General features: G+C 37.7%; 1 protein-coding gene across 7 annotated transcripts in view; it reads left to right on the top strand.

Moving 5' to 3' along the window:
* CEP152 (centrosomal protein 152) overlaps positions 1–27,733 on the top strand; it is a 97,114-nt gene that overhangs the window by 51,722 nt on the left and 17,659 nt on the right. For all 7 annotated transcript variants that reach the window (XM_027096643.1, XM_027096645.1, XM_027096640.1 and 4 more), the window contains exons 14-21: positions 5,037–5,159; positions 5,790–5,899; positions 6,648–6,776; positions 6,900–7,035; positions 14,024–14,305; positions 16,525–16,656; positions 21,731–22,381; positions 25,641–25,776. In XM_027096643.1, coding sequence (XP_026952444.1) covers positions 5,037–5,159; positions 5,790–5,899; positions 6,648–6,776; positions 6,900–7,035; positions 14,024–14,305; positions 16,525–16,656; positions 21,731–22,381; positions 25,641–25,776 — 1,699 coding nt within the window. The remainder of the gene's footprint in view (positions 1–5,036; positions 5,160–5,789; positions 5,900–6,647; positions 6,777–6,899; positions 7,036–14,023; positions 14,306–16,524; positions 16,657–21,730; positions 22,382–25,640; positions 25,777–27,733) is intronic.

Here is a 27,733-nt window from a genome sequence, read left to right as displayed (position 1 = left end):
AGGGGATTCCCCATTTGACTTTTTTTTATAAGTAAAGTTTAAAGAAAGAAATGCCACTTAAAGGAATATACTTTCTGGTTACTCTTGGCACCTAGTAAATGAGATGCCAATTAGGTAAAATTCCTTAACCACAAATCCAAGGAAGCATTCTACATAACCAAGGTGTCTGCATTTCCTCAAGATTGGCTTGTGCCAACAGTGCTTTAAAATCTAGTTAAATTCTCCACAGTGAAATCCTCTAGCATTTTGTCTGAGATTTCTCTGGCCCCTTTTCTTAAAATAATAGTCATTCTATATTAAAAAAAAATTAATTCTATGGAGGTGGTGTTACAGGTGGGAAAGGTATGGAATCAGGTATGTCAGAGTCCTTGAAATCCACCTTTATATCCTTCAGTTAGCATCCTTGTTTTACAGATGAGGAAAATGAAGCTGGAGGAATTTGTGACCCTTCTGAGGTGAGAGTCAGTCTTTGGGCAAATTGAAACTAAAATACTGGACTAATTAATAGGTCTAGGTTATTTCTCCAAGATCGTGCTGTCAGAGATCTTTAGGGTTGCCCTCCTTCAACAGCTGCCTTTTTCACCCTTCCCTATTTCTAAATCCCAAATCATTTCTATTCTCAGTAGAAAGTAATACATGAAAGACCTAGAAACAAAGAGGAAAGGGAAGGTGAAAAATGAATGTAGGTAGTATATTCCTTTTTCTCCTGGATGGAAATGATATCTTACTTCCTACTTTGGTACTGTTTTATCTCCTGATCCTTAAACTAGGAGTTGTATTCATTGAAACAGTCCTATTAAAGCAAAGTGTGCAAGATATTCTGTGGTGTTTATTATTATGGAATTTTAATCGTGCTAGTTTGCTTTCCAGAAATAATAGTGTGTTTTCACTGTGAAAGCCCTGCCCGGTTCGGTTCTTTCTTCTGAGTAACTACATTTGATGAGCACATTGATTTCATTGTTAATAACCAAATGAGAAATGGGAGAATGTGCTTTCCCCCATCACATTTAACATCTTGAAATCAAGCTGTTTTAGCTTTTTCCATATGTTTCTTATAAAGGATGGGAATGAAAACTTGCATTAGATTAGAGTTGATCAGTTTAATAAGCATTTTGGTGAGAGTGTGCTAAGAGTAGGAACCTGATTTTGAGTCTGAACCTTAGCTTAGGCATCTTGGTGCTTTCTTTGTTCTATATTGAAATCACTAGTGGCGTTTGCTGTACAGATACACTTTCACGTGTGTGGCAGTTGCTGGTGGCTCTTCCTTGTGTTGTTTTTAGCCTTTCCCTTTGCCTCCATACTCTATAGGTTGTTTCATCAGTGGAGCGAAGGGAACTGTCTCATCTTTGAATACTCTTTTTGCCCAGCTAGCCTTTTGCCATAGTGATTTCTCAGCAGTCTGCATTTGGTTTTTCTTAAAGGGTGCCTTCAGCACTTGCTGGTTATGGTGGTTCTGCGTCACCTTACTATATAGGAACCTCTTGGGAGTATTGTCTTGATAATTCTCTACGTGTTTTCTCAGTAGATATTTGCTGAATTACTACACATATTGACCCACTTCCTAGATGGGGAAGAGGGAGAGGAAGTGGTAATTTAATCAACAGGTGGTCTTGAAATAAGCACTCAAGTTCACAGTCATCTAATTAGCAAATGGCCACCATCAAACTTGGCCTTTGCCTCCTGTTTCCCACATCTTTTCTAATGGAGCTTTCTATTTAGTCTGTAAAGTCGGAAAGCAGGGTTGGGGGTGTATGTGGAGGAAAAGCAAATCCTTCAGTTTAAGCTTTTTTTTTTTTTTTTTTTTTAAGCTACTCTGTGCAAGGTCTTGTGGGATTCAGTGATGAAAGAAACAATGGCCATTCCATGAAGGAACTTAGAATCTAGAACCTCACTATCCAATGGAAATATAATGATGCCACATATGTAACTTAAAATATCTGGTAGTCCCATTAAAATAGGTGAAATTGATTTTAATAATATATTTTATTTAACCTAGTATATACAAAATATTATCTTCTCAGTATGTGATCAGTATAAAATTATTAATGAGATGGTTTATATATTTTATGCGTGTGCTAAGTCCTTGAAATCTGGCACATATTTTCTCCTTATCGCACATTGCTATTTGGACAAGTCACATTTCAAGTACCCAGCAACCATGTGTGCTTAATGGCTACCACAGTCAGTACTACAGATCTGTAAGGAGATGGACATGTTATAACTTTGTGTAATAAGAATTATGCTAATTACAAAGTGCTGTTGAGAAGGAATAACTAACTGGGCTTGGGCGTGGGGCTGAGGTGGTAAGGTAGCCCTAGTGAAGTCTGTGAGGAGGGAACATTTGACCTCTGTCCTGAAGGATAAATCCAGGCGGGAAGGTGGAAAGGGATATTTCGGCCTTGAGTGGAAGTATGTAAAAAGATGGAGCAAATAAGCTAGAAGTTTATATTTTATAAACTCAGTCTTTCTGAAATCTTTAATGAGGCGAAAATCATTCAGTGTCTTAATATCGATTTTTAGAAGAATGATCATGGCTAGCGTCAAGTCCCAAGCTTAATGAAATGATGTTGAACTTCTGTGCTTGCTACAGGGATGTTAAGAGAAAAAACACATTAATTTAAACTTCCCTGGATACCTTTTTAAAGAGAACTAGGCCATCAAAATCCTAAAGCCTTTCTATGTGTTAAGAAGGGCAGCAAAAATATTTACCATGTCATCTTATTTGGCATGATTCTTTCATAAATGTTTTAAAGGTATTGATGTATTTATTGCTTTATACATACCTTATGGTACATTTTATATCTGTTTCTATCCATCTTATATAAAACAATTTAAAGTTATTACAGAGAGTCCGTTTTTTTGCTTTCATGTCATGTGACTATTCATAGTAGTGCTGTTTTATGACATTTCCAGGATAATATGTGGTGAAAGGGAGGAGTCTGCCCATATATAGCACTATAACAGTGATTGGGGGTGGATCAAATACTCTGCTGTTCATTCCAGTTGAACAACTGGGCCGTTAAGGCAGAATGTGGCAAAGGCCTTAGGGAAACCAGACTGGCTTACTATCAGTCAGGGACCACATCTACACTGAATTTTTTGTAAGCTTAAGAAATAAAACACAGAGGCTTTTCTGTGTCTGATACTTCATAGAGATCCGTTACCTTACCACAAGCTGTGGTTAAAGCCATACTCTAATTCCAAGGGACTTGATAGGCAGTGTTCAGTACCCAACTCAGAAGGGTCCTGGCTAGAATTTTTTGAGACATAGAAATTAGGAAGATAGTATGAGAGCTGGTATATTACATTTCTTGTTTTCTTGAAGATAATGTCTTCAGTATACCAGCTTTGGAGAGAGGTTTTATTGCTGCGTTCAAATTGTCCTTCTCTTTTGAAAGATCTTCGTAAGAGTTTTGTGCTAACAAGTACTGCAAGTACCAAGTCCCTGTGTGCCTGCAGTGTGAAAAAATGTCAAAATTGAGTGTAATAGCTAGCCATGAAGATTGTTTTTTCAGTGTATCAGTATGATGTTACTTTCATTCTTAGTAATAGAAACTCACCAGTGGGGAAGGAAGCACAAATGAATATTGTATACTTTAAAAAGTAGAGGCTAAGTTAAAAAAAAAAATGAAAGCCATTCTAATCAGTCAGTAAAATCCTTTAAAGTCTCATTAATACCCCCAAGTCTGGAGCAAAGCTAACAGGGTAGGTATTCTTAGCTCCTCTCTCTTCTGACTGGGGCAGGAGCAGTGGCTTCTAGGAAATGATGGCAGGTGAACCGGGGAAAGTGCAACTTCCTTCTCTGAAGGAAGTGAAGACTGAATTGGAAGACTGAGCCAAAGCCTTCTGTCACCCCATGTAGGAATGAGATACACCTACCTCCCTTTCCCCCAATGAGTAGAATGAACCTTGGTACAGAATATTTTTTAAACATTGAAGAAGAGAGCTCAGAGTTCAGGTAAATATAAAACCAACAGGTCAAATAGAGTAGATATTAAAAAAAAAACTTTGACCTCTTCAATGAACAAGGAACTTATAAAAATGGATAAAACAATTAGATGGTAAGAGGAAAATGCAAAGTTATATATATGGAAAGATGAAAAACAAATGAACAATGAAGGCATGTAAGAGGTTCCACAAATGCAAATGAAAAAATTGTTGGAGACCCTTTTCCCCATCAAACACAATAATCATCCAAAGACAGTCACAGCCATTGGAGGTAAAGAGAGCTGGACAGACTCTTGCACCACCTGACAGGATACATTTGTATGAACTTTCTGGAAACAATTTACCAAAGTCTATCATCATTGTGTACCTATTGAATAAAATGTATGAGTTAACACTGATTAAATACAGAAATAGAATAGATGCTAAACCTAGTGGGTGAGAATATGATGAGAAATAGAATGTTTGCATAGTCTCAAATGTCTCCCCATAAGATATTAATACTTACTATTAATTGCAAAACAGTAACTTTACAATGGAGATGCCTGCAGACAGAACCTTCGACCTTCATCAGCTGATCATCACCAGTGATGAGACATATTGATGTCATATGTCTCCTAAAAACACACACACATCACTTCTGTGGGATTCATGCCCAAAATGCATACCGTGAATTTAATAACGAAGTAACATCCGTAAAACTAAATGATTAGCATAGGTACGCTTCAAAAATGTTATGGTTTCGAAAGGCAAAGACTGAAGAACTGTCCTAGATCGGAGGAGACTAATGAGACGTGACAACTGCAGGCAGCGTGAAATTGTAGACTGCATCCTGAACCAGGAAAATGATGTTAGGGGAAAACTGGAAAATTTTGTATAAGGTCTATGGATTGGGTAATAGTATTGCATCCTAGTTAATTTCCTGGTTTTGATAATTGTACCGTGGTTATATTGGGGGACAGTAATAAAAGGTATATGGAAATTATTTATACTGTTTTTGTAATTTCTTTGTAAGTATGAAATTATTACAAAACTAGTGCTCACAATTTTTTATAAACCTGAAAAACTTCTGACTTCTTTTCAACATTTAGACTAAAACAGATACCTCAGAAAAACCAACTAATCAAGTGTGGCCTGACTCTTCCGATATGATTGTCAAAGATGATATTCTGCGACTTAAAAGTGAAATTCAGGTTTTACAGCAACAAAATCAGGTGATTAAAAAACTTTCCTCTATTTTGTGAGAATTCTCATGACCTCATTCAAAGGACTTTTCAAAAATACAGAGGCAGTATGAGTTAGTAGACAAGTATATTAGCAGGTGATTAAGGATTCCAGTTATTTCCTTTTACTGCTGGTCATGGGGTAGTATTTTCATCGGAAGGTAAGTTAGTATAATTTCAGTTTTCTGGAATTCCTCTAATTGTCTAGGAATTCAGTATTTCTCTAATAGCATGGCTAATAGAGGTATTCTTTCCTCCTTAGGCAGCCCTTGACCGGAAAGTAAAACCGTGCTTATTTATATGGTTGGGAAGATTATCATATTCTAAGATTTATCATAAAGCATCAGTTAACCAATACTTCTCTGGTTGAATGTTTTCATACATTTCAAAATAAATACAGAATTTTAACCTTTACTCCTATCAGAAAGCTACTTGACAAATAAATGAATCTACACTCTTACAAGGCATGAAGAGACTTTTATAGAATTATGAAAATGATATTATGTCAAATAATGTTATAGGGAAAGAGATAAAGCACAGAGGATATCAGAAAATGAGATTAGACTAGTCAATAAAGAATGATGGGTATTTCCTCTAAATACTTTATTCTTTTGTATTTAGGAGCTTAAAGAAACTGAAGAAAATCTGAGAAATATGAATCAAGACTTATGCAATCAAATGAGACAAATGGTACAAGATTTTGACCGTGATAAACAAGAAGCTGTGGATAGGTGAGGTCTAGACAGAGGCCTGATGTCTGTCTTCTGGGCTCTCCTTCCCTGCTCTCTCCTGATAACGCCCCCCAAGAAAAGATTCGAGAGAAATGATGGTGTGAACCCTCCCCATTGAGATCATAAATTGGAGAAGATGAATCCCTGGCTTCTCAAATTAGAATTTGGAACACATTTTCCATAGAAATAATGTTATGTAGTAAGTTGTGTTCTACAGAACACATCCAAACTGTAGTTCATTGAAATCGTAGAGCTTAACGGCTTAACTATTTTTTATAAGGAAGAAACCTGTGGGAGGAAATACGTCTTCTAAATAGGAAATCATGAACTTTGAAACAGACTTTTGGAACATAACTTACGTGTGAGTCGGTTACTTTAGTATTTGTGTTTAATATAGATAACTTGGAATTTTGGAACCACACCCTCTATTATTTCAATTAGTTTTTTATAAACAGAAGTTCTCAACACAGACTATTATACTCTGTTTGAAGGACTGGGGCATTTCTCACATCCAGGTTTCTAATTTTTCTATAGAAACATTTGAAGAAAGAAAATTTTGAAGATTCTCATAAGATCATCTATTGAAAGCTAATTATTACCACTTCGGGTTGGGGAAGACCAATCTGATCTTAACTGTACTTTGCACTAGAAGGAGGACGTGGGAAGGAAGGGAGGGAAACCAGTTGTCTCGGTGTTTCTGGTAGTGCTGGCCCTGCCTTAGATTCCGCTGTCTGCTGTCTGTTTCTAGGTGTGAGAGGACTTACCAGCAACACCATGAAGCCATGAAAGCCCAAATACGTGAAAGCCTGTTAGCAAAGCATGCTTTGGAGAAGCGGCAGCTCTTTGAGGTTTATGAGGGAGCTCGCTTGCAACTAAGGTGAGAATGAAAGAGTTTAGCTGCCCCTGAAGCTGTAGAGACAACATTCTCTTATTCCATTGTTTAGAGGAAAATTGTCTGTTCTGCAGCCTTATATTTAGTTGCTGGTTTTGTGTGTCCAAGGTCTGACTTAGATAAGGTGAATAAGGAGATGGCGGCCGTGCAGGAATGTTACCTGGAAGTGTGCAGAGAGAAAGATAATCTGGAAGCAACTCTCAGGAAGACCATGGAAAAGGAGCAACAGGCTCAAGAGAAGAAGGTACAGGACAAGTCTGTGCTGTGTTCACTTCATTTCATTTCTCACTGAAACCAGTACACTCACTCTCCTGTGAAACAGGGAAGCCTTCTGTAGAAGTCTTTACGTTTGGCTGTTTCACACTAATTCAGCTCACAAAGTACAGTAAATATTGAAATGATTATTAAAGCCCTAGCAGAAAATGGCATACCCATAGGAGAAAGTGATTCGTCCTTATAGATTTATTCTAAGAGGCAAAAGAGCGTTCTAAAAATAAACAAGGTGGGACTTCCCTGGTGGCGCAGTGGTTGAGAGTCCGCCTGCCGATGCGGGGGACGCGGGTTCGTGCCCCGGTCCGGGAAGATCCCACATGCCGCGGAGCGGCTGGGCCCGTGAGCCGTGGCCGCTGAGCCTGCGCATCTGGAGCCCGTGCTCCGCAACGGGACAAAAAAAAAACAACAACAACAACAACAAGGTGGACCCGAGTACTTTGAGTCTGAAACCCAGGGATCCTCGTTTTGCATGTTTGTTTGCTGCCCAAGTGATTTTATACAGTCCTGTGTGCGCTGCATGGACGTTTTCCTCTGACCCGTTTCTGTCAGGACTTAAGCGTCCTTTTATTCTGGGGAAAAGGGCAGGAGTTTGAACTTGGGTCTCATGATAGGGAAGGTGGGGTTGTGGAGCTGTGGAGAGGAAGGTCGGTGTGAGTGTGACCTCTTTCCAGAGAGTTCTCATCGTCCCAGGAAGCTGGAGGGGCTGCAGTATCCTCTCTACTCCTGCCTGAATCTTCCAGGTTGCCCTTGGTGAGTGTCCAGGAGTGAAATCACACGTAAACAGTTGCCCCTCCTGTCTTCTTCCTCGTCCTGGCTCAAGCCTCATCCAGACACACGTCTGCCTCTCCCTTCCCCTTGGGACCAGCCTGCAGACCACAATTTGAAAGCCACCTGCATCAAGATTAGACAATATTTTTAAAGGCTCTAGTAAATGTTCTATATACAGAGGTTTCTGAGTAAGTTATAGTGAAGCTGACTGTTGCTACCACAGACTTAAAGAGCAGTGAGGAATCCAGGTCACTTAACATTTTGATTATTTTTGAATAGATTAATATGGTAGAAAAACATGCCATGTATACATACCATCTAGTGGAAAAAGAGCTAAGGGGAGCTGTTTTAGTTAGTGCCGGCAGTATGAAAGTTAGAAGGGATCTTAAATTACCTAGAAATTAAAGACTTAGCTCAGTAATGTTTAAAAAAATTAAAATAGGGAGAAGATCTAGTGTGATTCTTTTCTTTCTTTCTTTAAATATATAAATTGGCAAGAACATAAGAGCAGTTCTCTCAAAGAGGTCATTCTTTTCAGGAATATATTTCCTGGTACTTTTAAAAGAATCAATTTGGCTGTAAAATTGAATCTCACGTAATTGGTCAGTTGCAGTTAATAGCTGCTACTGACTGATACTTTGGCTCATGAATGCTTGTGCGCTGGGGCAAGAAGGAAAGTTAAAACTATTTGGCCCTCTTCCAAAAACACTGGTTAAATTTTTTTTTTTAATTTTTAAATTGCCATACAGTAAAATTGACTCTTTTTCATTTGGTGTCCAGTTTTATAAATTTTTAACCCATGTATGGATTGAAACAGAATAGTTTCATCACCCTAAAAAACTCCCTTGTGCCATCCCCATGTAGTTATACCCATCCCCCCACTTAAAGGGCCAGTGTACTTAAAGCGTTAAAAATTTAATTTCTTCCTTCTCTGGGAATACTTTAGTTTTTTATTTAAATTTATACAAACTCTTTATATAGCTTAATAGTCTTCATAAGCCCATTAAACTCGAGCAAGCTAGGGAACTGTTAGGGTAGTCCTTCTCTGCAAGACGTAAGCCATTTTCCCTGCAGTTGATCTTCAGGTCCGGAGCTTTGGATACGGACTGTATAAGACAGGCAATGCCGAGAGTCCCTGGTTGTATTTTCCTGTTTCATATGTGCTCTTTTCTGAAACACTTGTTGAGACAGGCTGCAGGTTAAGTACAAAGTTCAATTCCAAGTTGTAAAGATTTTAACACAGAGACTTTCCTCACATGTTAACCTGGCTTGTTCGGAGAAGGGGGAATAAAGTCATAAACACAGGACCCTTCAAACTGGGTAGTAATCAGTAGAGGCTATGAATCTGTAGACAAAGCAAAGATGATCGCTATTCCTATTCATAATGCCATTCCTACACACACTAAGGCTCATTTATACAATTGTAATCACGGTAAGTCAGTCCTTAGAAGTTAGAGTTTTTTGACTGTCTGAGGCATGCAAAACAAGTTTAAACATTTTAAAACTATCCAAATATTTCCTTCCCTCGTGTGATAAAAACTTTTTGAATTAGATATTCCTGTAGTATGTTCAAATGGTGGATTCCTATGACCAATAAATTTATTGCTTTTCTTCTGTAAAGAGCGGGAAGCAAAGTTTTCCTCACTGTGGTGGATTGCAAAAATGGCCACATATTCTTCCTATCCCTGAATGTGTGTCTCCTTGCAATGTGGCTTTGTAGGTATTCTCAGTTACAGATAGTCTATTTCTCATCCGTTGAATCTGACCTTGGTCAAATGACTGACTTTGGCTAATGGGATATTAGTTAACATTATGTAAAAAGACACTTAGAAAGCTTTTATGCATTGGTCCTTGTAAGCGTGATACTCTTAGGAACCCTTTGACCAAGCACCATGTGAAGGATCAGGGTTAACCTGCTAGATGATGACACGTGTGACCAAGTCACTGCATCATCCTGGCAGACATTGAACTAACCACCAGACATATGAGTGTCACCATCTTAGACCATTGTAGCCTCAGTTGTCTGCAGAAATCAGCTGAGTGGACTCAGACCAGAACCACTGCCCAGCTGATCCACAGAATCATGAGAAATAATAGGTGTTCGTTGTTCTGAGTCTCTGTATGGTCTGGTTTACTATGTAGTTAAGCTAACTAATATACTCACAAACATACAAACGCACGGAAAATTGGTAGCAGTTTTCTTCTTCGGGTCAAAAGGAAATGCAGATACATATGGAAACAACTCCTAAAGGATAGACATACACAGATAAGACAGTTTGGGGATTACTTCTACAGTCAAACAAAAATAATAATAGTGATATATGATGTTTGATGTGACAGTGGACAACTTTCTCAGCCATGTGGATGAGCCTGTCCTATAATCTTAGTACAACTGCACTCCCCAGGACCTGACTGAAGAAATGGGTCCCTCAGTCACCGGAGGTTTTCCAAAATCATGCAACACTGAACAAACACGGATTTTATCTTCTTGGCATGTGCCAGTGGTGGAGAAGACTCAGAGAGCAATTAAGACAGAAATAATCCAGGTCAGCTATGAACTGGAAAAAAATCCAGACAACCAGATAGTCAGGAATCAGAAATAATGCCAAAGAGACACAGAGCAAAAGCTCGGTTGCCATGTAGCATTAGTTATGTGAGGTATCCTTCCTTGGTGTTGTAGTTTGTGGGCTTCACTGTGTTTCTTCTCATAGCATCTTGGTAGGACCTCCTGAAAACCATTTCAAAAATTTTTCAAACAGAAACTCTCATAGATAATGTTGATCCCTGAGTAGAGGTTTATTAGAGTATTCAGATCAACTGGGTTCCTAGAATAAATAGGGAATATTATATGAATAGTTCAAATTGTTAAATTTTAACTGACACTTGAATGTTCTTATTTGATAATGCTTCAGCTAGTTTTGATAAAAAAATTTTATACCAGTCTGGGTTTTATTGAAGGATGCATAGCTTTTAGAATAGAACAGTAATTTTTGGCCTATCTCTGAATACAGGTTTTTCAGAAATATAAATTTTTCTGGGCTGTGATACATTATGCGTCTCATTATGGGTGGGGTGTAAACATAAATGTCAGTTTCACCTTTAAAAATAGTATTTGGTCCTGTGGGAATGTATTTATTGTATTAGATGCCTTTTCATTTAATACAACCATCTGTAAATTTTTTGTCCAAATATTTGAGATGTAGGCAGGTTTTTACAAGACAGTTTATTCAACTGATTGAGTTAGCATATAGGAAGATCACTTGTCTCTGTTGCTGTTGTCTATTACATGCATATAACTATTATTTCATAAGTTTGACTTAGAGAATATTAGTGTCATATGAGATATTTATTTGAATTTTGTTTAAAGAGACAGCTATTGGAGGAAAGAGAAGAGTATGTAAGGAAACTGCAGGTGGAACTTGAAGAAAAGTACCAAGATACCCTTATGATGGAAAAGGACAAGTGGCTGAAAGAACAAGAAAATGATATTAAACAGCAGTTTGAAAATGAAGTGATGTTAGCCAAAGCACACTGGGTTAAGGAACAGAAAGAGGTGTGGGTTAAAATTTCTTTCTAGGGCTTCCCTGGTGGCGCAGTGGTTGAGAGTCCGCCTGCCGATGCAGGGGACACGGGTTCGTGCCCCGGTCTGGGAGGATCCCACATGCCGCAGAGCAGCTGGGCCCGTGAGCCATGGCCGCTGAGCCTGCGCGTCCGGAGCCTGTGCTCCGCAACAGGAGAGGCCACGGCAGTGAGAGGCCCGTGTACTGAAAAAAAAAAAAAAAAAAAAATTTCTTTCTAGTCATCATGTTTAAAAAAATGTAGTAGTAACTGTTGAGAGACAGCTCTTCTTGAACTGACATTATTTTTAATTGCCAGGTACATACATAATCACTCATTTTACTTCTCAGAATTGGGCTATTAGCAGCTTACTCACACCCGTTTTATTTTTTAAAACTTCCTACCTCTTGACTCTTCAGCCCAATTCAGGATATAATGTTGTTTTTTTTTTAAGAATTAAAAAATTTTTTAATTTTATTTTTGGTTGCGTTGAGCCTTCGTTGCTGCATGCTGGCTTTCTCTGGTTGTGTCGAACGGGGGCTACTCTTCATTACGGCGCATGGGCTTCTCATTGCGGTGGCTTCTCTTGTTGTGGAGCAGGCGGATTCTTAACCACTGGGCCACCAGGGTAGTCCCTATAATGGGTTTTGAGGAGGACTTTTTCTGATTCCTTAAAAATGAAACCGTGATCAAATTTCATATTGTGAAATGATTCTGATAACTCTAGACCAATATAATTAACAAATAATGAACGTACACTGTGGATCGGAAGAAAGAAATAATGACTGGGTAGGCTTAGAAGCACAAAACTTTACTTCTATTTCCTAAGTAGCAAGTGAGATTAGAAAATGCTCATAGTTTCCAAGAAAATTAAGAACCAAATTACGATCTTAAAAACCTAGCTGAAAGTGCAATAAGTTCTCAAACTAGCTTCTTCTGACCCCAAGATTGCTATTAATCGGGGTTGGAGCTATCTCAAGATGGAATCATACACCACTGTCCTGTCTTTTGACCTCCCTACTACTCATCTCCTCTCCTCTCCCCCAAATCTCATCAATCTAGTGCTGGCACCTGAAATTCTTTTACTAGTCATTTTTTAACATAAAAGTATATATTATGGAATATATCTAGCCAAATATCTATAAAAAAATATGAATGGGGCTTCCCTGGTGGTGCAGTGGTTAAGAATCTGCCTGCCAATGCAGGGGACACAGGTTTGAGCCCTGGTCCGGGAAGATCCCACATGCCGTGGAGCAACTAAGCCTATGTACCACAACTACTGAGTCTGTGCTCTAGAGCCTGTGAGCCACAACTACTGAGCCTGTGAGCCACAACTACTGAGCCCGTGTGCCACAACTACTGAAGCCCACACACCTAGAGCCCATGCTCCGCAACAAGAGAAGCCACCGCAATGAGAAACCCGTGCACCGCAACGAAGAGTAGCCCCCACCCACCGCAACTAGAGATAGCCTGTGTGCCGCAACAAAGACTCAACGCAGCCAAAAATAAATAAATAAACTTATTTTTAAAAAATATGGATGACGCAAAACAAATTCCCTATTTTTACATTGCTGCAAATTGTTTTTTAGTTGGATTTGCTAACCAGTTATTTACCAGGGGAGTGAGAGAGACAGCTAATGTTTTTGTGTTTTGTCAGGAAAGCATAAAGCATAGAGCAAAAAAGGCCACACAAGATGACCTTTTTGAGAGAAGCAATACAGCCAGGGGCTGTGGTAGCCAGGGAAGCTGTCTGAGAACTCTGGATACCCAGGAGGTGGGAAACAGGAAAAGGGAAAAGCAAATTTTGCTATTTCACAGTTTTGCCCAGTACTAATTATGTTTGGGTCCATCCCACTACACTGTTGAAAGTAGAATCACTAAGGCATCCTTCCAATAATGCCCTCCTCTTTTTTTTTTTCTTTCTGGTACGCGGGCCCCTCACTGCTGTGGCCTCTCCCGTTGCGGAGCATAGGCTCCGGACGCGCAGGCTCAGCGGCCATGGCTCACGGGCCCAGCCGCTCCGCGGCATGCGGGATCCTCCCGGACCGGGGCACGAACCCGTGTCCCCCGCATCAGCAAGTGGACTCCCAACCACTGGGCCACCAGGGAAGCCCATGCCCTCCTCTTGAATGCAGTTGACTGAGTACAATTTCATATCATAAGAAACAAGATTCTAATGTGTCCAAATAAGTAAAAATGTTTAGATTGTTCAATTTTAGTTTCATTAATTATGCTTACCCAGTGCCTGCTTTGTGGAAAGCCTGGTATTGATGGAAAATCACATATTAATAGTAGAAGTTTTCTTTGTTGTTGTTGTTTTTTTTATCACGCGATCATTGTAGTGGCCATGTCAAAGCTTCCAGAAGGTCGCATCTTGAGAGCAAGATAACCTGACCTTACACAATATACTTAACTCTTCCATGTGATTTATGTCCCATAGATAAGGTCAAAGAGTAACTTTCAGGATTTCCTTGAATATATTCTCATTGACTAAATTTCTAAACCTCACATAGTAACTATAACAATGTCTAGATGGTTTTCAAACACTGCTGTGGTTGCTTTTTTGGCTAGCTATTCTAGTTTTTGCTTATTTGAATATTTTTCTTTTCATACGATTTTTCTTCTGAAAACAGATCAAACAAGAACTTATTCAGCAGCTTGAAAAGGAGTGGCAGTCTAAGCTGGATCAAACTATAAAGGCTATGAAAAAGAAGACCTCAGATTGTTGCAGCCAAACTGACCAAGAAACTGCCATTGACGTTATTTCCAAGAAAGAGATGGCAATCATGATAGAAGAGCAGAAGCGAAAGATCCAGCAAAATTTAGAGCAGGAGAAGGAAATAGCCATCAAGGGGGGCTTGAAGCAACTTGAGGTTGAATCGGAACTCAAATATTGTGAAAATATTGCCAAACAGGTAAAAGGCAGGTTTCCTATAGTAAAATTATTGGAACTGCCTGCCTATTGATGAAAACCCGTAAAGTGCTACCATTGAACTTGTTCATAACTTTATACTTAAACATTTTGTATACCCCAGGGCAGGATAACAATCTTATGTTGTTGCCAAATTTGTCATTATATTTCTGTCACAAAGCTGTCGCCTCTCAGTTTTTCTGTATGTTCTTTCAGTTTACAAAATGTTTGCTCCTCTGAGGTCCGTCTAAACATTAAGATGCCTGAGGTTAACAATGATGGTTTTACGTCTGAATGAAGCACAGTTTAATTATGAATCTTTCTTATCTAACTTTACAGTAAATATTCCACTAAGGTAGTTATAGATAAGTAAGCTTAAAGTGAATAAGGTATATAACAGTATCTTGTGTGGAGACTTGAGAGTTGAATCCGCAGGCATTCCCCTGCAAATGGGACTTTGTCTATAAATCCCAACCCCTGTACAACCAGATCACCCTCAGAATTCATCAAGTCTTACATTTTTGCCAGAATTGAAGTATCAACCTCCCTTTATGGTCACAAATTCATTCTTGACAGCAAGAAAATTTGCCAGGTGTAAGGCTCTAAACTATGACACGTTACTTGGTTCCAAGAAAGGTCATCCAGAGAAAAGTATAGCTCTGTGTTAACAGAATAACGATGAGTTATTTGATTTATCAATATTATCTATTACAGTGATTCTTGAATTTTTTGTTCTCAGGATGTCTTTACGCTTTTCAAAATTGAAGACTCAAAAGAGCTTTTTCTGTGTTGGTAGTATGTCTATTTACTGTATTGGAAAAATATCTAAGAAATTTAAAAAAGAAGAATCCTCGCTCATACTTGCCATTGGCTATCAGAGAAGAGACATATCATACAGCATGTAGCCTCTGGAGAAGTGCACTATTTACACAGGAAAGAATGGGAGTAAAAAAAAGACAAATAAGGTCCAAGGTTTTGAAAATAGTTTTGACCTCACAGACCATCTGACAGGGTTTCTAGCCCTCAGAGGTCCCTGGACCTTAATATAATATTATTTATTGTATACTTTTAATTTTAGATCTTTTACTTATTATAAAGTCTTAAGATAATGCCTGAAGTACAGTTTTAAAAAAAACATACTCTGCTTTTGATAAATACTTGAAATTCTACCTATTTGTTAAATTGTTATACATGGTTTTACAAGGAATCCTTAAAGTTTGGAAGCATAGGCAAATATAGTAATTGTATCAAGGACATTTTCAATCAGTTAAAAAATAATTTTCTCAACAGAGTTAAGAAAATGTTCTATAGGCAAAGAGACATGTTCTTAGGGGTGCTGCTTAGGTATTTGTACAATCACAGATCTTGTGAAGAAAAGCAAATAGCATGATATAGTAGAAAGGAAATGTTCATAATAACTTCTAAAGGAATGTAAATTTCTATAGGAGCTTTATCTTTTCCCCATATTTTTAACTTCCTGGAATTTACCTATAAATGTATTTAGTATTTTAGTGAGAAATTCAGCCCCTTATATCAACTCTGCTTTTGTGTGTGTGTACGGCTATATGTACGTTGTGTATCTGGATATTTCAAACAAGGAAATAAGGAAAGTTTATTTAATAAATGATCTGTGGTCACCCTGTAACAGATGTACAACCAGATCACCCTCAGAATTCATCAAGTCTTACATTTTTGCCAGAACTGAACTATCAACCTCACTTGATAGTCACAAATTCATTCTTGACAGCAAGAAAATTTGCCAAGTGTAGGGCTCTAAACTACAATATGTTGGTGCATGCTTGCCTGTGTGCGTGTGTTTATATGTCGGGCACGAGGTCTGAGGAGGTGGTGGGTATACTGATTGGACAGCGGCTGACACCAAGCAGCCTTCCTGCATGTCTTCTTCTTTTTCCCCAAGATAAATAGGAGTTTGTTGGAAATGGCAATCGGTACTTTGTATAAAGCTTTCTAATAATAGTAGTGGCCATCAAACGTGTATAGATTTCTAATTCCTGCTTTGCCTTTTGCAGTGGATAGTATGGGACATTTAGAACATTTAGAACCCCTACTGTTTGGGGTAAGGTGGGGTGCTTGAAGTCAGTTTAACTACTGTAGTGCAATACAATGTAAATGCACATGAAATCATAGTGGTTACCTGCACATGGGATCTTTCTGAAATTTTATACGTTCCTTTACCTCTCTTCTGCAATTGCTCTCCTGCAGGTAGAAACAGCTGTGCAAAATGCTCGTCATCGGTGGCTGGAAGAGCTGCCGGAGCTTGCAGAGTATAAAGCCCTTCTAAGGGCAGAACAGAAAAAGTGGGAGGAGCTACAAGAGCAGTCTGTGGCCAAACGGGTAAGAGCTCTCCTGGAAAGAAGCTTCAGGAGGGCCTCATCTCAGTCCCGGGAACTCCTACCTGCTCACAGCACTGTGGGAGGATTAAATGCGATAATGCATACTAAGCATAGGGCCTGATTAGTGGGATCTGTTCTCATCATCATCAAGTTGTGGAGGGGGAGAGAATGTGTTTCAGGGTTGTGAAACTCTCATAATCTGGAGCATAACCTTACCCATGGAATGAAATCCCTATTTATCTTGTGGTATCTTTAGGAGAAACTGAGAGAGCAATTAGCTATACAGTATCCTTTCACATGCATGACTACTGTTTTCTGTGCTGTGTCAGTAGTCTTATAATATACTCCCCTTGATAAATAACAAGCTCTCCTTTCCAGAGATGTCATGTCCCTTGACTGGAAACATCAGATATTTTAACCATTTGTATCCTCACAACTTAATTTATTAGTGTAAACCAGTTCTAATCAAAATGCCAATAAACTGAACATAGTTTTGAAGTTTGGCACAATAATTCTAAAATTTATTTGGAAAACTGAAAGGACTAGAAATTTTTCTAAATGTTCTGGAAAAGAAATAGTAGTCCAGCCCTAACACTTAATAGAATATGTTGGAAAGCAGCAGTTCAGACAGTGTTGAGTCACAAAAATAGAATTCTTTTTCATTCAGTACTATACAGACTTGAGATAGGCCCAACTATGACTAAAAGCTTAATAAATTGTTTCAGAACAAGGAAATGAGGAATTTTCCATAATAAATCATCTTATGATAGCATTTTAGAAAAATTGTTTTCCCACCCCCTACACCACAACAAACTCTAGGTTGATTCAGAAGACAAACATTTTTAAATGAGAATATAGAAAAATTAAAAGAAATGGACTATTTCAGATTTGCATCATAATAACTCAGTTGTGAGGCAACAGGCAAGGCACAGTAGCCAAGATAGGTAAATGGGATAAAATATGTACAAACATTTAAAACATTTGTTTTTGTAATAAAAAACAAGTGAAGGGGATAATAAAAATAAGGAAAGTAAATGAATCAAACAGAAACGTTAATACTAATATATGATTAAAAAAAACAATACAAATTTATAAGAGAATCTGTGGGTGAGTACACCAAAGATATGAACAGATAGTCTTCATGAGAGTCCAAATAGCAAACTTAAGGTGATATCTTATGCCATATGTTTATATCTTCTCTTCTTAATTGTAATGCACAAAATAGATTGCAGTACCAAGCATATGCTACTCTTCTGTTGTCACCACCATTTTAGAAAATAATGTGCGTAACAGACATTGTAAATGAGTCATATGTTGCATTCATAATCTTATTCCACAAGTTACTTAAGGAAATAAATTCAGCATAAGTAAAAAGCTAATATTTTTCTCAACTTATGTGGTAGTTCATGTAATGGTTCATTACAATATTCTCTGTACTTTTAGTACGTTGAAATATTTCAAAAGGAAATTTAAGAGGGAGAGAGAAAGAGGAAATAATATGATGGTATGCATATGTGTCTTAGAGCTCAGAAGTTAAGAATAATAAACTTGATTTTTCCTTAAGAACACAGAAGGTCTGAATATATGTGAATGCAGAAATACAGAAACGAGAGGACGGTGTGTTGCTTCTCAAACTTTAGCAGGCATGAGAATCACCTGGAGGGTTTGTTAGAGCACATTCCTGGGCTTTGCTCCTGGAGATGCTGCTTTGTTGGGTCTGGAGTAAGTCCCAAGAATTAGACTTTGTAACTGACTCCTGGGTGATGTGGTAACTGCTGGTCTTTGGACCACACTTGGGTGTGAGTAGCAGTGTTCTAGATAATTATTCAGCCACAAAACTTAGTGTTTTGTGCAAATGCTTCCTCCAAGCCAAATGAGATGAGCAAGAGCCAGTTTCAAAGCATTTGCTGGAGAGTTCTTATAAGATTAGAGTGATCCATCAAGATCTGTGGAAATTTAAAGCCAGTTTCCAGAGTCCAGAAGTCGGCAAGTTGGTTCAGTGGTTCCCAAACTTTGCTGCACATTGGAAAAATGTGAGGATCTTTAAAAAAATACTTTTGCCTGGCTCCCACCCCAAGGCTTTATGTTTCAATTGGTACGGGGTGTGACCTGGGCTTAGGGATTTTTGTTTTGTTTTGTTTGCGGTACGCGGGCCTCTCACTGTTGTGGTCTCTCCCGTTGCGGGGCACAGGCTCCGGACGCGGACGCGCAGGCTCAGCGGCCATGGCTCACGGGCCTAGCCGCTCCGTGGCGTGTGGGATCCTCCCGGACCGGGGCACGAACCCGTGTCCCCTGCATCGGCAGGCGGACTCTCAACCACTGCACCACCAGGGAAGCCCTGGGCTTAGGGATTTTAAAAGCTCCTCAGGTGATTCTAATGTGTAGCAACATCAGGAAACACTAAATCAATTAATGCTGTCAAATTCTCCTTGTAAAATTTTATGTGAGAAGTTGTACACTTTTGGTGAGCTTTGGGCGGGTCATGCAAATTCCCTGGGATCTGACACCTCCACCCAGGTTACCTGTTAATAATTTCCAGGCATCCATTGTGACATGACCTGATTTCCTTTTTGGGAAAGGAAACATGTTTCAAACATGTTTCACATCATTACTGAATTATTCTGCTAGTAGCAAAAGAATTTTTCTGTGAATTCCTTTGTAAAGCTCATCTTAGATAGTGGGTTCCTTTAGTAAACTTAAAGTATGATTCAAAATTTTTGATTTATATCCAACTATTCAGGAACACATTTTATTGAATAAAGGTATGTAACATGTGTCTAGGTATCCATATAGTTGAAGATGTTCGCTATAATTATATAATAGCTGAGAATTAAGGATGCAGACCCCCTGTCTCAACAGCCAGAGTGTATATATGGCATTTCTTTTGACATATATATATATTTTTTTCTGTGTCATAATATTGACCTTTAGTCCAGTAATCCTCTACTGTAACAGCTCTTTTACTTTACAGTGAAAATTGACTTTTATATTTTTTGCCTCTGAGTCCTTTTGGGATTTTTTTTTTTAAATTCAAACAGGAGGTCACAAAAATTATAATCATCCTCATCAGTTCACTCAGTCCCATGTAATTAATTTTTTTCATCTTGATCTTCTGTTAGCACTTTTATGAATTCATCAGTTTTCCATTAGAATTCTGAAAATGCTTATTCATTCAGTTCAGCAGTATAGTCAGTATATATGGTATTGATTCATAACAGTCACCATTGTCTAGGCCAAGCCTTTGGAGATGGCCAGTTCTTCTTTTACATTTGTATCCTTGTGACTTCTTTGAATTCAATCCAGGGAATATTAGAAGTAAAAGGGACTTGACATCATCATCCAATCTGCTCGTTATATAGAGGACACTAAGTGCAAAAGAGATTAAGAATTTTTCTAAGCCCATGCAGCCAACAGTAACAGTAACTATATAACATTTTTTGAGTCTTATTGTTTGCCAGGCTCTAAGTGCTTTCTTTTTTTTCTTTTTTTTTTTTTTTTTTGTTGCGGTACGCGGGCCTCTCAGTGATGTGGCCTCTCCCGTTGCGGAGCACAGGCTCCGGACGCGCAGGCTCAGCGGCTATGGCTCACGGGCCCAGCCGCTCCGCGGCATGTGGGATCTTCCCGGACCGGGGCATGAACCTGTGTCCCCTGCATCGGCAGGCGGACTCTCAATGACTGCGCCACCAGGGAAGCCCTAAGTGCTTTATTTTATTTATTTATTTATTTATTTATTTATTTATTTATTTATTTTTTTGCGGTACGCAGGCCTCTCACTTGTGGCCTCTCCCGTTGCGGGGCACAGGCTGCAGACGCGCAGGCTCAGCGGCCATGGCTTACAGGCCCAGCCGCTCCGTGGCATGGGGGATCTTCCCGGACCGGGGCACGAACCCGTGTCCCCTGCATCGGCAGGCGGACTCTCAATGACTGCGCCACCAGGGAAGCCCTTATTTTATTTTTAAAAAATATGTATTTACTTATTTATTTGGCTGCGTCGGGTCTTCGTTGCGGTGCGCAAGCTCTCTAGTTGTGGTGTGCGGGCTCTAGAGCACACAGGCTCAGTAGTTGCAGCGCGCGGGCTTAGTTTCCCCTGCGGCATGTGAGATCTTAGTTCCCCGACCAGGGATTGAACCTGCGTCTCCTGCATTGTAAGGCAGATTGTTAACTGCTGGACCACCAGGGAAGTCCCCTAAGTGCTTTAAATAGATTATTTCCTTTTGTCATTTAATCCAAAAAAAAGAAAAAAAAAACTATTAGGTGGGCATTGTAATTATCTCCATTTTATAGATGAGGAAACTGAGGCTCAAAGAAATTGAGGAATGGGAAGTTAATTCCAGCAGTTTGTCTCCAGAGCCTGTTCTGTTAAGCACTGTGCTAGGCTGCCTCTGCAATCCAAGTCAGGATTTGAGCTACAGCTTAGGCTTTTTGATTCCCTGTTACTTTTTGATTAGGTACTACTGGTGTCTATGATCTGCTAGTCTTGCTATTCTGTTATAAACAAAAATTGGATTAATGAAAAAATGACTTTTTCTGTTTGATATTGTCATTTAATGAACTGTTTTAACCACTAAACTTACATTAAAATACAGTATGTTTGTCAGCAAGTTATTGTGCAGGTTATGTGTTACATTCCTAAAAATATTAGTAAGATTTCCTTAGAGGCTGCTTTTGCTTCATATAAAAGATAATTCATTTGTTGGGGGCTTAGATTTGAGACAGCATCTGTATTAAAAAAACAAATATGAATTTTTGTCTAAAATTAGTTTTAGATAATTATGTAATTATATATTTTTGGTCAGTTTAAATTTCTAGTTATTCATATAGAAATGGATGTTTTATTTTAAATAACGTAAGACAAAGTATTAGGTGATTTAAAATGAGGGAAAAGATCCTTAAGTTTAGTGTAAGTATATTTTAGGACCAGCCAATGTCTTATCTAAATTTACTTTTTCCCTTTAATTTTGATTTTAAATATCTTATTAATAAGTTCAAAGATTAACCCAAATGGTTACTTTAATTTTTTTAATTAATGAGGAGAATCATAAAGAGTTTTCATTGTACATTATTATGTCCTTTAGATATTGTTTGCTATTTCTGAAGCTAAAGAGCAATGGAAAAGCGAGATTGCAAATCTGGAGAAAAATGTCATACCTGGAAAGCAATTGGAAGAGAAGATTCATTCTCTGCAGAGAGAGCTTGAGTTAAAGAATGAGGAAGTCCCCATGGTTGTCAGGGCTGAGTTGGCAAAGGCCCAGAGTGAATGGAACAAAGAAAAGCAAGAAGAAATCCACAGAATTCAAGAACAAAATGAGCAAGATTACCGGCAATTTTTAGATGATCATCGAAATAAAATTAATGAGGTGCTTGCAGCAGCTAAAGAAGACTTTATGAAACAAAAAACTGAACTACTTCTTCAGAAGGAGACAGAATTACAAACGTGTTTAGACCAGAGTCGCAGAGAATGGACTGTGCAGGAAGCTAGGCGGATCCAACTGGAAATCCATCAGTATGAGGAAGACATCCTTACTGTCCTTGAGTTTCTCTTAAAGGACACTCAGAAGGAGCAAGCCAGTGGTTCAGAGAACAAGTACCTTTTGGAACTCATGTCAACTTGTTCTTCGAAATGGGTGTCTGTGCAATATTTTGAAAAACTACAGACCTGCATACAGAAAGCATTTCAAGATATACTCTCCCTACTTATAGAAACTGTCAACTCAGACTGGGGAAAGGTATGTTCCTAATAAGTGAAAAAATGTGAAAGATGATTGTAGAAGCTGCATTTGGTACTTTCTCCTTTCTTCATTCTCCAGTTTAATAGGTGTAAGACTTGTGTTTTTACTAGTGGTTTAAAAAACTTCTAGCAAATTCAAAGGATTGCAATTTTTTTTTGCCCCCCCCCCCAAATTTGCTTCTTCATAGTGCCACAAATATGAGCAGAGCTTTTAGCCACTAGACATCTTTTTCCTAAAAAAAATATATACTGTTCTTTGTAAGGGCCTGAGATTTCAGAAACTGAATAACTTTCATTCCTATTTTTGTTTTCTGGGCATGACTACTTCAAGAAATATGCATCGTATTAAACTAGGGTTTCTTAAGATCTTCTAAAGAGTTTGGAAGCCTATTTCTTGCCCTCAAGGAATTTATATCTCATGTAGGCAAAAAATGCCAACTGGGTACAAAGAATATTGATATAGAAACAAGCAAGTAGAGGTACGGCTCACTCACACAAAAAGCCCAGTTTTGTTAGTGTACTATATATGTGCATGTAGAATGAATTAGTTGTATTCTTTTTGTTGTGTCAGTATTCTCTGACTTTTAGGTTGTGTGGAAGATCTGATAAAACCAAAGTCTTGCTGCCTTATGATTAAAGACATTAGATATGCATGAAAAATCCGGAATGATATTCTAGGCATTGCGACCAGCCAATTTCAACATTTGGAATTCGAGGTAGAAAAAAAATGCCCATATTATAAGGTTTGTCTGATAGAAGAGTTGAGACATAAGAACTACAGTTCATTAAAATATTGTGATTAAAGATTTTCAAGGCCCGGATTGAGCATTTGGTATTAATACCTACAGGAAAGAGTTATAAGCTACAAAAAAACTGAGTTCCAGCTTCATACTTAGCGATAAATAGCTTATTTACCTTGGGTAGTCATAGTTGCTCATCTGAAAAATAAAATACAAATCCCTGGTCTAATTCCTTGGATTTTGGTAGGATACAAGTGACATAGTTTGATCTTTCTGCATCTTGCATTTGAAACACTACAGAATTTTAGAGCCAAAGGAACCTGAAAGATCAATCTATCCCATCCCAATTCAACCCAGTTGATATTTTTATTCTTGATTTCACAAAGATGTTACTCTTCATAGTTGATTTTAATGTAAAATTAACTCAGCAAGACCACTTCCCATGAATACTGCATGATTGAGAATTTTTGGAAAAAGTAGATAATTAAGAAGAATTATTTATAGCAGACTTTAAGGGTAAGAAGTGATGGGAAAATCATGCTTTCAAGTTTGCTTTCCTGAATTAAAAGGAAACTTTGCTATAAAAGTCAAGAAACTACAACACCTTTCTCCTGTTAATATATATAATCAACCCTGGGGTCTTTTTATAGGGCTTAAAATTGTGCAAGCAGTGTAAGATCCTCTGTAAGACTTTATGTGTCTCACACGTGTATGGAGACAGAATCACATAATTTGGCTAAGAGTTTAGACTTTTGCAGCTTTCACTGAGTGGGATCAGATTCTGTTCCTGAGAAAAAGGTGCCTCTGAAATGCCTAATCTGGCATTTGTCACAGAAGAATAATACTCAACCTTCTGCTGTCTTAGTGCTAACTCAGCTCAGGACCTTGAGATAAAGGAATAATTATAAAGCAGTGATTATAAATTTGCAATATAGGTGCCATAAATGTGAAGAACTATGATATATAATTGATTAAATTCGTGGTTTTTAGAACTGTTCATGAAAATTAAAACTGGAAAAAACAATCGGTATATATAAAACAAGTCCTCATTAAAATAGGTGATCAAGATTTAATTTAATTTAATTTATTTTTAACCAATTTTTTTCAGCTTTACTGAGCTACAATTGACAAATAAAATAGTAAGATATTTACAGTGTCATCATGATGATTTGATATACATATACATTGTGAAAGGCTCCCCACCATCTAAATTAACACATCCGTCACCGCACATATTTACCTTAATTTTGTTGGTGAGAACATTTAAGTTTAGATGATCCAGATTTTAAATGGCAAGAATACAATGAATTAAAAATATGGTTTCCAATAAAATGAATGCCTTATCAAATATATAATTTATATTCATATACTAAGTATATTAATACAGCAGTTCATAGTAGATAAAAGAAAACAGAAATATCAACTGGAACAACATTTTTAAACAAATTTAAGGATGTGTGTTTTGTGTTTTCTTACCACCCATGTCAAGTTAAAACTAAGACAAAAGGTTGCTGCTCCTGCCTTTTTTGCCATCTTGGCTTTTCTCCAGTTTTGAGTAGAAACTGGAAATATTGGCTCCCTTTGGGATCAGTTTTTATTATTCCTTTTGGCCTCAACCTCATACCCTCTTGACTGACTGGAGTTTGCATTGTCTCTGTACCTACTGACCTCTGCCTCTGTTGGGCGGCATGGGTAGGTGTCCTGACAATGAAATGAGTTTCTCAAAATCAAAATCAAGGCTTCTAGAATTAAGCATATATAATGTATTTTAAGTAATTAAACAAGGCAGCTTTCTCAAGATTACCTGTTCTGTTTGAGATTTAGTAGTTGTCCAAAATCGGAAAATATATTGCCTTAAAAGAATGTCCCACCATTAATGAATTTAGTAGCTGTGCTGCCAAAACAGAAACTAGAATGCAGAAAGTGTTCAATAAATATTAGTGAGGAAATGGTCTTGTGCAAGATGTTTCACTTAGATGAGCCTCAGTTTCTCTCCTTCACATTGGCATTCGACTGTCTTTCCTTGTGAACAAATGACAATATGTATTAAAGTATTTAGAAACATAACATACTATATGTTTCAAAAATTGTTTTTACTGTTGTTACTTTCAATTCATGGGAGGCAAAAGGTTGCTACTATAGTTTCTAATGAATTTTCTCCCTGCTGAAGTGAAAATGTTCTGGATTTTCAAAAACAATTCTGATTTCACATAGTCTGTGCTGTGGTTTGATCACAGAAACCATTAAAATATCTTAGAAGTGGAAACTGTATCTCCTGTCTGTCCCGTAGCTGGCCCACCAGTCCTCTGTTGGATAATGTTCTAATTGGGAAAATATGGTTATAGGAGTCTAGCTCATAGTAATGACAGTATTCACAGAAAACCCTAAGAAAAATATTGGTGATAGTTTAGGCAAGATTTTTTTCAGGCTGTGTTTTCTTTTTATATTTTTAATATTAGTATTTTGAGTAGAGAAAGATTTTTAATAAGCATTAACTATGAAGATAATCTGTTTCAGAGAAATATGACCAAGATCTCTAAGGATCCTGCCACAAGGATCACTGGCAGAGGAGACCCTAGTGTCCTGGCGCTCCTTCCTGCACTTACATCTGGACACCACGCTCAGCCCTTGGCCATGAAAGAAGCAGAAGCTGGTAATGGGATTTTGTTCCTACTATTCTTTGCATTATCCATAATCCCAGTTCCAGAGGGTTGTTTTGAGGCTAAAAGGAAATCAAAGACGTGCACAGTTTTCATGAATGAACAAATGTGTGATATTACTCCTAAGTAATGTGTGTCCTCTCCCCAGGTTTCATTTTGTATTAGAAGGCAGGGTTGCTTTAGGCCCTCTTACTTCCTATCTTTTCATGGTCTTCCCTCCATTCATAAGTGACTCTTATTATGAGGAGAATAATGAGAATTTTAGTAGAGAAGTCATGTTTTTATTTCCTGGCTTTGATGAGAAAGGGTTACACATAAGAGAATTGCCAAATCACTTTCCATTCAATTTATTGAAGCTTATTTCAACTATTTTTAATAGAAATCTTTCTGAAGTGTATTAAGTGTTTTCTGATGTATTTGTGGGCTTCTTAAGGTTGAGGGGCAGTGTTTTTATCTCTTCCTCTCCACCAACTGTCAAAGTGAATGGCACATAGTTTGTGTTCCTTGAATATTTGATGAATTAATAATTTAACTTTTACTTTGTGACTTAGAGTTGTCAGTTCAAAAAGAATTACACTGTGCTACAGCCCCTTGAGGTGTTCAGAGCTCGCTGAGGAATATGGGCTTATACTGTCTCTTTACTGGGATTTTGAGCTAGGAACTGCCATATTCTTTATAAGCTGCAGTCCTTTTAGGACATTGACCCCTTGCAGCCTGCTCCTTCCCTCCATGTACAAACCATAAGTTGTTTTTGTTTCTTGTCTGCTGTCTCCATTGTAACCTGGAAAAGAACTAAGAATTGCCAGAACAAATCATATGTACAAAGTCAATAACCTTAGCTTCCACATGTTTCTAATTCAGTAGACGTATTAACAGAGTCTTAGAGAATCTCTGCCTTTCCTAAGAAGTCAGTTGACAGTTATTTTTCTCATTGCCCATCCAGAAACCCTTTTTCCTTATCTCTAGGTTCTAGATAGTTGAGAATATCTTTTTGCCAACTAGTTAAATGCTAATTTACCAATTAGTAGGGTAATACTATCGTAATTTGTATCTTGCTTCCTACGTTTCAATGTCATTTTATGTCTGTCGTTATGTTTGGAATAACCTGAGAATTACTTTCTAGTTTGTGAAGTGCATAGAAGTGAGTTTTAAATATTATGTGGGAGGTCCAATCAATATGAAAGAAATTAGGTTTGACTTAGGACAAATCAAACTATAAAAGGATTTACTTTTCTTTCTTTAATCTTTTTTCCCTAAAAACAAACACATTAACAAATTCATAAGTTGGAAAGGGTTAAATAATCCCAAACATATAAAGTCCTTCATAATCCTACCACCAGAGAGTACCACTGTTCGTTGTGTGGTTATATTCTCCTAATATCTTATCATTTTTAAAACTAATTTAAATATTAATTATGAAATACTTGATACATGCAAAGAATATATGTAATACACATGTAAGTTATGAACCTAACAACCAGGAACCCACTATTTGACTTAGGAAGTAGAACATCACCAGTACTGTTGAAGACCCCTGTGAGTTTCACCACAATTCCATCCCTGTAACTTCCCCACAATCTGAGGTAATAAATATTCTGATTTAAAAAAATCATCTTCTTGCTTTTCTTTGTTTTGGCCAAATATAGGTATCCTCAGAAAGCTTTTGCTGTATTTTGTTTGCCTTTTAACATTATAAAAATGGTTTAATACTTGTTTTAGTCTTTGTAATTTGTTTTTTTTCCACTTAATATCAAGCTTGTAAGATTTGTCTTTTTAATGCATATAGCTCTGGTTCATTCATTTTCATTGCTGTATAGTATTCCATTGCGTGAATATACTATAATTTATTCTCTTATCAATGGGCATTTGCCTGGTTTCTAGGTTTACAAAACCATATCTTAAATGAAATATATAAATGCCACGTATGGTGATGCTTCATTAATCCTTTGA

Source organism: Aethalodelphis obliquidens, unplaced genomic scaffold, assembly GCF_003676395.1.
Source record: "Aethalodelphis obliquidens isolate GAN/ISIS:26980383/991018 unplaced genomic scaffold, ASM367639v1 scaffold105, whole genome shotgun sequence".
Classification (NCBI taxonomy): Eukaryota; Metazoa; Chordata; class Mammalia; order Artiodactyla; family Delphinidae; genus Aethalodelphis; species Aethalodelphis obliquidens.
This window is presented reverse-complemented; position numbering and strand designations above follow the sequence as displayed.